The sequence below is a fragment of the Solea solea genome, chromosome 13, assembly GCF_958295425.1.
Source record: "Solea solea chromosome 13, fSolSol10.1, whole genome shotgun sequence".
NCBI lineage: Eukaryota > Metazoa > Chordata > Actinopteri > Pleuronectiformes > Soleidae > Solea > Solea solea.
The window spans coordinates 10,078,037-10,090,817 of record NC_081146.1 but is presented as its reverse complement, the minus strand read 5'-3'; the positions used below and the strand labels follow the sequence as shown (position 1 = coordinate 10,090,817).

General features: G+C 39.4%; 2 protein-coding genes across 3 annotated transcripts; both read right to left on the bottom strand.

The window, feature by feature from the left end:
• Positions 1 to 5: 5 nt before the first annotated feature.
• Positions 6 to 8,987, bottom strand: pals2a (protein associated with LIN7 2, MAGUK p55 family member a). Its single transcript, XM_058647322.1, has 14 exons — positions 8,830 to 8,987; positions 7,295 to 7,372; positions 6,784 to 6,861; positions 5,887 to 6,005; positions 4,860 to 5,012; positions 4,038 to 4,187; positions 3,573 to 3,800; positions 2,514 to 2,645; positions 2,319 to 2,421; positions 2,153 to 2,224; positions 1,875 to 2,036; positions 1,406 to 1,608; positions 1,184 to 1,312; positions 6 to 1,101 (listed from the first exon to the last, which is right to left on the bottom strand). Exons 3-14 carry the CDS (start codon positions 6,812 to 6,814, stop codon positions 925 to 927), a joined length of 1,659 nt encoding a protein of 552 aa, XP_058503305.1. The 5' UTR covers positions 6,815 to 6,861; positions 7,295 to 7,372; positions 8,830 to 8,987; the 3' UTR covers positions 6 to 924.
• Positions 8,988 to 9,466: 479 nt separating this feature from the next.
• On the bottom strand, positions 9,467 to 11,601 carry LOC131470760 (peptide YY-like). Of its 2 annotated transcripts, none has more exons than XM_058646700.1 (4): positions 11,502 to 11,601; positions 11,192 to 11,381; positions 11,011 to 11,100; positions 9,467 to 10,540 (listed from the first exon to the last, which is right to left on the bottom strand). In XM_058646700.1, coding segments are annotated over exons 1-4 (312 nt in total). In that variant the 5' UTR covers positions 11,503 to 11,601; the 3' UTR covers positions 9,467 to 10,509. The 2 variants fall into 2 exon arrangements, with proteins under 2 accessions (XP_058502683.1, XP_058502684.1); XM_058646701.1 differs by having other exon boundaries at positions 9,467 to 10,534.
• Between the last annotated feature and the right edge of the window lie 1,180 nt (positions 11,602 to 12,781).

Genomic DNA, 12,781 nt, shown 5'->3' with positions numbered 1-12,781 from the left:
TAGAATTATTTCTCAATCACTTTATTGGAACACATCAAGGAAATACAGGGCACTTATACTTTTAAAATACATTTTTCAGAGGGGAAAAAACCCAGCTTCTACAGGTTAAAGTGTCAAGTATTTAGTATGACAATAGCACGACACTGACCTTGTTAAATCTGGATTGGCACCCTAATCAATGTTATTGGTAAAACCTAGTACTATTCATGTCGACTGTAAAGTCTATTACACCAGGTTTATTCAAGACATGCTTGAGCATTACGTACACACGTTGTATGAGTTAAAGTCATTGGCAGTTTGCTAATATACGAGACCAACGTGCAGTAACATCATTCTAATCCAAATGCCAATGATCACAGAATTTGACAGACATAAAAGCCACAAAGCAGGTTGTTCCCCCAGACTTTTGCACAGTACTGTAGATGACACGGTTTTACATGAATGACAAGTTTGTAGTGACACATGAGATCACACTGGCGGCATAAGCACTGTAAACTGTAACACTGAGGTATCATCCTTTTTAATGAGCGAACCCTCCTGCTTTTAACATAATAAATACACTTTACCTTATCTTACATACAGATGTAAATTGGAAACAATAACATGGCAAAAACTACTTTTGCATTTTTTTTTTTAAAAAAACAGTCCGACACTGTGGCCAGTATTTGTCTCCCAATCCATTTAAAGAGAAAGCTAAATTATTTAACCATTAAGTACACTTCCTGTGGTGTCATTTGCATAGTGTGCTGTAAAGGATTCTGGCATTTCAATCAAAGTGACTCTGATGCAGCTTTGTGCAAGACCCACATTCACCCAGGGCTGATGTCCAACACTTAATCTCTGTGTGCAGTACAGGGTGATGTCATGTTTCATCCCAGACCTGGCAGCTCCAACAACCTTGGTTGTCCAGCAGAGGGCAGTCATTCAGTACACCCAGCTGACCGGAACCCACTGTGGCTCTAGGAATAATCTCTCTACATCCTCCTGAAGCTTGTCAAAGGCTTTGTCCAGATTGTCATTAACAATAGTCAGGTCAAAGTAGTGACTGTATGCACGGCGGATCCTGGTACTCTCATCCACAGTCTTCTTCAAATCGTTCTCCTGGTACAGAAACAGATTGAACTGTTATGATGATGACGGAGGCAACAACAGTTAAGCCATCAGTGATCCACTCAGAACTTACCGTTAGTAGTTTGGTAGTAAGTCCAGCATCTACTACAGCTTTGTGCATAGCCCGTAGTGTGTCCAGTTCAGGAGCAGCAATAAACACCACGTATGGCATAAACTCAGATGTCTTTAACAATTTCAAGGCCTGAACAAAAGAGCAACAATACAAATCAAATCAAAATCAAATCTTCAGGAAAAGGCAATCTATACGTCAAGTTTGTGTGCATCTTCATTTCACCTGAGGATTGACGTCTAGGATGCAGGTCCGACCCAAACCCACCACTTCGTGGATCGAGTCGATCCTGGTGCCATAAAGGTTGCCGTCATACTCCCCGTGCTCCAGGTACCGGCTCTCCTTGATATCCTTCTCCATCTCTTCCCGTGTAACAAATCTGTAGTTCTGGCCGTCTTTCTCCTCTTCTCTGGGACGTCGTGATGTGACTGAAAGTTAAAGAAGAGAAGTGTGACATGTAACCCGGCAGCGAGGTTTTTAAAGGTCCATTGTGTAAAATTTAGGAGAGTTTATTGGAAGATATTGAATATCTATGTTTAAGTATGTTTGTGCGTTTAATCACTGTAAAAATAAGAAATGTTTGGCTTTTGTATAGTAATTTCTACAGCAGCCTGGATGGACAAACGGACAACTTTTACACAATGGACCTTTAAATAAAGACAATTAAATCACCTCAGCTGTCTTGAACACTCACAAGGTATAGTGGTGCCATATCTCAGAGGATTCAGGACAACAAGTCTGTTCTTTAGGCTCCGCCTCCCAACTCCCTGGGCTCCAATCAGAATGAGGGTTTTCCTCTGAAACGGTGGCATCTTGGCTACTTCCTCATAGATCTGTAGCTCATAGCGGTCAAACTCTGTTCAAAGTAATGCACAGGCTTAATTAACATTATACTGTTATCTATGCACTTATTATACAACACTGTCAAACCATTTCTTATGTGAGAAAACTAGAATCAGCGGTGATACACACCAGCATTCTTGGAAGTCAGGTACATGGTTTTTTTCTTCTTTTTCCTTGCAGTTCCAGTTCCACAGAGCATTCCTGAGCCACATATACAAAATGTCACGTCACCACCAAGATGACACATAACTGGGAGTATGTGATATTATGATGTGCAGGAGAGAACGTGACTGACCAGAACCAGAAATGTCCCAGTCTCTTCTCACAAAAGCTTTCCTCTTCTCCTCCAAAAACTGACTGGGGATGAGACCAGTGGCTCCACCAACGACTTTGCACGCCTGCGGACGTTGAGAGGTCAACGTTAGCCAAAATAGTTCTCGACCAGGTTTCAGCTTGGTTCACAATCACAGGGCAAAGTGTGCCAACACACCTGCCACCAGTTGGGGTCCTCCTTGTTTACTACATGAAGAATGTCTCCCTTGGAGAAGGCCAGACCTGCCTCTTTGCAGGGGATCAGGTTGTCTGTGGTCGGGTTGTAGTTGAAATGTGACTTCACATAAACCTACAGTTCAGAGTGTGGACAACATAATGATAAAGTTAAATTACACTGAGCACACACCACATGATAGAATGATCCATATTAAGGAACACAATAATGTCCAGTTTACTTTTTGTGATTCACATTTTTTATGCAGCACATCATACAATCGGTACAGTTTATATCATTCTGACAACCGTGGATGACTCAGCCGTCATTAACATGTTAAACTTTATCATACTCAGTAATGTGGCCGTAGAACAAACCCTTTTTGTTGATTTTGAAATGTTATATTTATTTAGTACGGGTGTTTTAATCTATAAATTTAATTTCTTGCTGTCACAGGCAGTAGGCGGAAAGAGGTGGATGAGCATAGAGCAGATGCAAGAAAGAAAGGTTCACCCATGAAATCAATATGAGCAGTGAGGAAGATTTATTTTACAAAAACAAAAAAACTGCATGTTCTAAATAAGGTTTTCTGGCAGAATAATCACATATGGTATTTTTTTTGTTTTTTTTTTCAACATTGCAGGCCTAACTCACAAGTTATATTTCTTACTGCGAGTTGAAACCCAACAAATACTGTACGTTAAGCAAACAGAAGAATGAGATAATATGATCCTCCCCTGCACAAAGGTCAGTGTGTGGCATAACCCTAAATACTGCTCCTCAGTGTCAGCTGCTGTGTGTGCCTGTTACAGTAAGAAGGGGAGGGTGGGGTGGGTGCTGCAGTGAATAGAGATGTGTATACCCAGATAGTGTGTGGGGTGTTATTAATAGACCCTGCGAGAACTCGATTTCCTTGAGCCATACTTTCTAAGATGGGCCAGGTCAGGAAGCCCTCATCCAGTCACTGACAGGTACAGGTCCTGAACGGTCTTAAGTGCTGTAGAATTATTGACTCCCCCGCAGAATAAAATGCTGGATATGCAGCATGTCTCTCTTCCTCACCTGTGGTGGTGCCGGTGTGTCTCTGTAGCTGGGCAGGACCTTGAGTGTGATGCTCCCACTGCAGTCCATCAGCAGCTCCTGGAGTTCATGGGGGTTGCTGCCGACCTCGCGGCCGTTCACCTCACGGATTATGTCACCAGCGTGCAGCATGCCCTGCCTGTCAATCGAACTGCCGTGCAGGATCCGTGCGATCACCATGTCTCCCCCTTCCACGCGGAAAGTCACTCCCTGAAAGAGATTAACACCGTCACTGTCAAAACTACCTTATATCTGCCCTTTATACATCATAGATTGATGATGACTGATGATTCAAAGGCTTTCTCTGTGTGGTAGCTGCAGGAAAGAAAACTCACTTATGCTAAGGTGCTTCATAAGACTGAGTCACTCAATAATAAAGGCCAAACAGGAGCGATAACATGTATCCTCTGTAGAGCTGTTGTTGATATAAATGCTTGGCAAACTCACCAGTGGCTCTCCAGCTTTCTTCTGGATGCAAATCATCCTGACAGCATCAGCTGGCATTAGTGAACTAGTCAACAAGGTATTGCTGTTCACCTCATCTTGGGGCATTTCATAGCACTTAGCAGCCACAGTGTCGTGAGCCTCTATCAGAGACTGAGACAGATTGGAGAAGGAGAGTGGGAGGGAGAGGGAAACAGAAAAAAGACTTTACAATTTAACATCTTTGTGATAAAGACAATCACCAAGATACATAATGACTGGCACTTGAAGTAGCATGCAATTTAAACATTCATCAACAAAGGTTAGAATATCAATCACTTCACTGCAAATATTCCTTCGTTAAAAAAAAAAGTGAAAAAAAATGTTTTCATGTCTGTACTGCCAGTGGACTAACTGTTAAACAGAGTAGATAAAAAAAAAAGTTTTGTTCTTACCCGAGCAGCCACAAAGTAGGTTGCACTGGTCACTGGTCAAACTCTTAACAAATGTAAAGATTTACTGAAATAGTAGATGACACAGTCTTCTCCCCCTTACTTTACCCACATAACTCAGCCTGCTATTGGCTTGAGGAAATACACCCCCACCCTCCCATGCTGCTGTTTGCAAGTGGTTGAGAATATAAAAGGGTGACAAAAAAAACCAAAAGCTCCTTAACAGGCACTTCAGAGAAAACTGTGCAATGGTTAGAGGGAAAAAAAAAACCCTGACATCCATTCTCACAGAATGAACACAACATAGATTTTTCATTCTACATATATCTGGTCTATGCATCCCCATTCAAACCCAGTAACAATTCTGTTCAAGCGGAATGAGTCCAAACAATACCATGAAGTGAGGCTCCTGAAGGATTTTGGCAAGCTCTGCAGCAGCAGCATCTTTTTCTGGCAGGTTGTTGAGGAACTCCAGGATTTCTGTGACCAGCTTAACATTTTCGTCCCGCACGGCTTTTAACTTAACGTCTTCGAGACACTCATGAGCCTACACACACACAAAGAAGCAAGATTTTTTTACCTAACAAAATAGTGTTGAAGAAATTAAGTTACAAATACCAACTAAGACAACACATATCTACGACTTTGATCTAATTGTTTACAATAATTTAAAAAAAAAAAAAAGCACAACAGCCACATCACAAAAGGAACTAAAAAGCTTAACATCACATAAATTTCATTATACATAATAACCATTAATTAGACTAAATCTGGCACTTTAAGGTGAGGACGTTAATGACTAAATATATTAGACAAATGACTAAATACACACGAGTATACACTGCAAACTATACACAGTATATGCCCATGTACCAGAAAATAATCAAACATCGTGGGGGAAAGCAGTGCGCTATGGGAAATGAGGACAAGTCATGTCTTTGAGACTTGTTCTCCATAGAAATCATTCTATTTATAAATATAGTAGTTGAACCTGATGGCCTCAATTTGCACTTTCTTTTATGTAAACCATTTGATCATCACTGTCACGTTTGTTAATGTCATGTGTTCAATTACATTTTTTATAACAAAACTAGAGGAGTTGTATCGTACAACAATTAATACATTAATCGATTCTCAATTAGCATGGGGATTTTGCTTCATGTTTCTTTTATGTCCTCCTTCCATTTCCCACCACACTCTAGCCCATGCATGATACAGCATTGACTACCTGGTTAAACTAGACTACAGTGTATTCTGTCCGACAATGTATAAACCTTCATGTCCTCAGTGACATTTGCTCATTTCATTTATAGCTACAACTTACTGACCAACTTATGAGATCATGACTCTGTGCAAGCATGTGTGTGTGTGTGTGTAATGTGACAGAGCACAGGAGTAGCAGGAGTTTGAATTTGCGTTACCTTCGCAAGGGAACGGACGATGGGACTCTCCATGATGCCTCTGAGGAAGATGAGGTCGATATCTTTGGCTTCCATGCCCGATGGCAGGCCTTTAAGATTGTCCAATACCTGCTGCATTGCTGAAAAACAGAGACTGGTCTCAGAATTCCCAACCACACCTCTTTCAGCTTGGAATATTCTCCTTTATGAATGCAGGCAGAAATGTGATAATAGTGTCAAACAAATGCTGCTAAAAATGCAAATAATTAATATTCCAAGCAAATAGAAAAACAGAAAAGCATAGCTTACAAGGAAAGAACAACAAACTGGAGAGCCAATCAATGGGCTAATTCACAGAGAATGCCTCATTTCCAATGCAGGCAGCAACAAGCACAGAGAGTCACAAAGGAATTGTTCAACTAACAAAACTGCCTTGTGGAGGCTGAGCGCACACAGCAAGACACATCATTTTAACTGGGTCTGCCTAAAAAGCATGACATATCCTTTAATAGTATTATTATACACTGGTCTAAACTAAAATTTCACAAAATATTATTTTCTATCTTTTCCCATTAAAACAGGATGTGTGGTGTGTTTTCTTTTAGAGAAAACAAGCTTTTATATTTTTATATTATATTACAGGCCTGATATGTTCATAGAAACAAATGTTAACATTTGATTGTTGAACAAAGCAATGTGTTGAAAATAAGTTTTTATTTTTGCAAGGAATTGTTCTTGTATTTGACAGAGGGACAATATGAGTGTTCTTTGGCAATGGGGAACACACCCACACAACTATTTCTGGGCAGTCGACACAGCACTGTTCAAATGGTAATTAAATGTCAAAATTTTGCAAACAACATTGCAACAGACAACTGTGCACAATACTAGTGGGGGTTTTTGCCAGTGACAACTTACCTGAGCCAGACTTTGCATTGGCCACAGTCATGTTTCCTCAGCTCACGACAGCAAAATGTTTTGCAGGAGGTAGGAAACCTACAGAGAGAAATTTGAACCAAACAAAAACATGTTTTGCTACATAACTCATGTAGATATAAAAGACTGGTGATACAAAATGGGACAAAACTATTGTTTTACACTTGTTAATGTACGCAAACATGTGAATTAAGGGACTGACAATGCAAATGATTAAAAATTATTCTTCTCTCCCTCTGACTAAATGCTGTGCTTTTTCCACACAGTGTTGCCCCGGAGAACTCACTGTACAAACATGCTGTCCCAACAGAGACAGAAATGGTTCAGCAATTCCCCTGATGGATGGGTGGACAAATATTAGCATGGACATTTTGAGCATAGATCCACCTTGTTTAACTCTAAATTCCAAGCAGTAAAACACCATGTGTCCAAAACATTTAACAAACTCCTGATCAACAAACAAAATCAAAGGGCAAACATAAAAACAACTCACCTACAAACTGCATTCAAATCATCAGTGCACCACTCCGACACGGAGCCCCATGTTTTCTACAAAACACTCATGTGAAACCTTTAAACCACAGAGATAAAGGGGGAATCAAAAAAACACATTATTTGATATAATTGTCCCTGACAGCCTAAAATCCCTCCTGGGTACAGAACAGATAAAGGCAGCACATGCTGTTGAGCTTCTCTCCACCCCAAGAGTGCCTTCATTGCCCAGGAACTTCCTGTTCATTCAGTGGTGTTGTAATGCAGCCATTCTCATTATCCAAGTCAGTCACATGACCAATCTCTGTTTAAAAAGACTCTTTACTACCTCAAGTCTGATCAGGCCCCAGAAAGGAGTGAATGTAGAGTGTTTTGTGTGGATTTAAAGGATCAAAATTCTAGGCTGTAACTACAGAATCAATGTATAGGGGACATTTTGTTTAAAAAGAAAACTGGAATGAATAAAAAAAACTACACTTCAACAAAGGCTATTCATGCTTTGTTTGTCATGTATATTTAGACTGTATTGTACATGCAGCAAACCAAAAACAGAAACATTTACACAATATACTATTTATTTACTGCAAGTAAAACTATAATCATAGTATTCAACAATGTTATCACATATTGCATGTTTTCTTAATATTGTGCAGCAATACAAGGTATCTACTGTCAGTTAATACATGAGCAACAAGATTCATCATTAGTTGGAAAATTAAAAGCCGGGTCTCAATGAATGGAGCTATTGTTTTTCTTTTATGTTGTTTTCTTTGTCTTTTAGCACCTGCCAAAAGGGACTACGAATGTAAACCAGGTTTCTGCTTTCTAACCCGACACTTTTACGAATGTGCTTTGTCCCTTTTTAAATAAAAAAAACACACACCCAGGAGGGTGGAGGCATAAGGTCTGAATTGAGGAGCGGTCTGGTGGGAGGTGAGCTCTCGGTGCACGTGGTGGTGAAATGTTAGTGAAAACTAGTTTTAACAAGATCTCATAAAAGTATCAACCTCAATGAGGTTAATAAATACTGTCATTACGTCTGCATGCGCACGTGTAGCCACTTCCAAACATGACAACTGGCCAGTAGCGCACAATTACCCAAAGAAAATACTAATTAAATAATATTAATTGTGGGTTTTGTGTACTGTAGTTGTGTGATGTCGAATACAATATAACCATTCAATCCACCTTGTTTCTGTCCCGAGCCAAGTTACAGCCAAGTGTTGCTAGTTTGTAGCGCATTGAGGACAAGTTAGCATTGCTAATAATAGTTAACACTAGTAAGCGCTAACACGTGCGAGGCGTCTTTCAGTGTGACAAACAGCACAGAAACGCGCAACTTCACTAAAATAGCCCGTTTTCTTACAAAATACAAGTTACTAGTTACATTTGGCGACAAGACCAGTTAGTTAGCCAATGAGTAGCTAACTGTAAATGTGGCTCAAACTAAGCTAGCTTAGGCTAGCTGAGCCGATAGACTACCGGGTCCCGTGTTGTCGCTCAACTGTCCAGAGAAACTAAGTAATGATACTTTACCTAAGTAACACAGTATACTCCAGTCACGCTTTCATGGTTTCCTTCATTTCAAAGTTTTCCAGTTTTTCCCAGGGAGTCAGTCAGTGTGACTGCGCCTCTTCCCTCAGCACACGTACACACACACGCTCTCTCTCGTACAGGTTTCTAGCTCTTAGAATTCCACCCAGCCCACCTACACATGTTATTGAAAGCCCAAAGGCACAAGGAAATGAATGAATTAGAAAATAAACAAACTGCATTTGTTGTTTTATTAAACTGTGTTTATCTGTCTGACACAACGACCCACCACGGGTTTAAACCTCAGTGACCGTCTCTGCCTGGTTCGGACACTTTACTGCAGTGTTTTTTAATACAAACTTTTCATATGGAGACAAATAACAAATGACAATTAATTTAGACCTGACTGTATTAAAAGCTTTAATTTTATTACACCAAACAGCAAAAGCGAAAATCCCATTTCATTGACAACAAACGGTACAATTTAAGAGATTCCTGGGGGTGACACACATAAAAATGCTGTATTTTTATCTTTTATTTTTTTGCTGTGAATGGTAGTGATGTGACCTAAGTGTCATTTGTATTTGTCTGCTGGGATTTCAACTTGCCAAACAGTACATCCTCAACACAGCCAAACACACAACATACAAGACCATCTGTATCATAAAAACATCAACACATACTGTATATTATAAGGGACCACTAACACTAAATAAGATAATACTTAGTATTTATGCCACAATCTCTACAACTATGAATGTTACTTTTAATAATTGAACCAGTGAAGATACTGTATATGTTTATGTAAATGATCCATCTATCCATTTTCTACCGCTTTATCCTCCACATGAGCGTCTTATATAAAATATATTTATGTATAAATTTGACCAGTCACCAGGGTTGTTGGGTTAAAATGCTTTATTGAATGTCTGTCAATATTCACTGTCAGTGGAGAATAAAAACAAAATACTCTACTGCTTATGACAAACTGTTTAACTTTTTTTTTTAACCTTTATATAACTAGGAATACAAGTCATTAAAACTAAAAATCTCTTTTGCAAGAGTGTCCCGGCACAATAAAAGCACATTTAGGCAAAACATCTGCAACCACATGTTTCTGCCCCCAAGTCAAACAAACATACAGTATATAAGGAATTGTGGGCTACACCCACCACATATACAACACATTAATTAGTGGGACAAATTGAAGCTTTGAAGTTATACTCTGATCACCTCACCTAGTGGTTCAGCTGAAATGAATCTTCCTCAGTAGTTATGGTAAATTGAACCATGTGAGTTGACCAAATATTCAGTGTTATGTTGTGATTTGCTTCTAATTTATCCAGGACACATTTTACCCCACCTCAATGAAATATCAGCAGCAAACATGAGACGTGATGTATTGCGGGTGAAGATGCCAGTGCACCAGTAGAGAGCACTGTTAGTCATCAAGTGACCGACACAAGACCTTGTTCAACAGAGCAACACTAAAGAAACTACACTATCTAATTTAGTTAGTCCTGCAAGACCCAAATGAGTTCAATTGCAGCACTGGCAACATTACACACCACACTAATACGATTATGCAAGGTTTATTCCATGCAGCACAAGTTAATTTCATGTCCGTAAGAGACAGGCAGGATCTTTGTAGCAGTCGGCCTCAGTATGACAGCTCCAGCAGGATCACCACAATGGCAGCTCATTATATCTGTAACTTAAAGAAGTCAAACGTGAGTTTCGGATTAACATTAAAACCTATGCAAGATGTGTCTTGTCCATACATACATACATACTAGAAAAAGGTGAATATTAGAATCCAATATCACCACCTTAAAATCATTATGAATTACAGTTTTCTCAACTTAATATCACATGCTTGTTGTTTTTATGTCTGTCAGATTTTGTTATCATTGGTATTTGGTATTTGGGTTGGCTGAAAGTTAGTCGTATATATTAGCAAATTAGATTAACTCGTACACCGTGTATGTAATTCTCAAGCATGTTTTGAATGAACTGAATGACCTTTATCACAGGAGATATTTTTCAAAATTAAGGTTTACAAAACATTAATTAGGGTTCTACTCCAGGTTTAAGAAAGCCAGGGTCGTGCTACAACAACTTACATACAATAGCAACATTATAAATAATAATAATAATGATGATGATGATGATGAAATAATTTACCTGACATAGTTAAATCCTGGAATGTTCTCTGTGCTTTCCCTCACCATCACATCTGAAAACACAGTGTCTGGAGTGTCTCTTTTCCCATACCTACGCACAATAAAAGCATGTCACTACATCTCAGCGTGCCATTTCCTTAACATATAACATTTTATAGAAAGTCAAAACCTCTGTCACTAACCTCTGTCTTGTAATGAGATTGATGTAGTGTCTTAGTGCAGAATAATACTTGTCAAGGTCCTCAGGTGGTGCCCCTTCCCGGGGACTGGCAGGCTTGGCTGGATATGCGTTTGTGCCAGAGTGGATACAAGCCATCAGGCAGAGAGCCAGTATACCCAGCAACATCCCTGTTCTGAGCGATTCCTGGATCACTGGGAAAATGAATAATCAAAATGCATATTTTGTCCCAATAGCAAAATCAGAAGTCAAGACTGATGATTGTACTGATGCCCCTAAAGTTCATAAACTGTAAAACATACACAAATACTTACTGTCAATCAAAAAAATGAGGATTTTCACTGAAAAACTGTCAAGAAAATTTGGCTTACACCGCAACGTGACAGTTGACACTGCTGCTGTTGGTTTTCCCGCGGTTCAAGGCACCTCTGTCAGATTCCTAACACTGCCCCAGTTTTATACAGTCGCGTGGGGAGGGAGGGTAGTTTCATTCACTTTTAGGGAGCTCTTGAGAGACATCTTCTGCTTCATTAGTTTAGTAGTCTTTGATGGCAGGGCAGTGAAATTGATGGGAGGTACTTTGTTACACAAGTGGTGAAGAAGACCAAAACATGTGGCATCAGTGTTGTTGATGATTATAATATACTGCTAACTGTTTTATGCAGAATTATTATTATATCTAAGAAAGTGCAGAAATGGCCTTATGGGAGGTGATGTTTTCTATGTACAAACACGCGAAGTAACACTATGTGATGTCCACCCATCGTCAATGTGATTATGTGGTTTCTGCACTTCCCCAGCAACAAAGCAACCTCGTTTAAAATTAACTGGATGAGCAGATTACAGAGCAGAGACTCTGAATTTATTAGCAGGATTACCATCAGCTGCATTACACATTTAATGAAGATTTAATGTGTGCTTAGATGACATTCTTCCTCATTTACACCACCACAGATATGTATGTTAAATAACATTCATTACGATGTAAATGCATTTAATTGCACATAAACCCACATCACTGATTCTCGTTTCACCATTTAACATGGTAACAGGTTTGGAGAATAGAGAAGAGCATCTCTGGTCAAGCAAGTCTAAAACTTAATTTAGCCAGTCCACTTTTAAGAGTCACAAACAGCACAACAGGATTCATTAAAACTGATGATGCACAACTCAAAGTGGCCAACGGTGGTCTGCTGTTTTCACATTAAGTTGAAAAATGTGAGGATGCCCCAGATGATCGTTCAGATAAAATAGATGTACAGAGGGGGGCGTGTTCATTAAGAAAAAGTGATTCTCATTCATTTAATTATGCATCAGTGACCTGAAATATATAACCCAGATGTTAGAAATCAAAGGAAGAACTTTTGTCAATGTAAATACTATAAATCTAATCTGAATAAATGCAATGTTAGCCTGACAGCTGTACTTGAAACTCCACTGGGTGACGACTACAAAACAAGGAGACCAGAGCAGCGAGCGAAGCCTCAAAACAACCGTACAAAAAGAACAGGAAATTGGGGCAAACACCTAAGACTTTCAATTCCACTTGATCGAGGGCACAAAAAGCTTTCACCCACTTAATGGCAAGATGTCT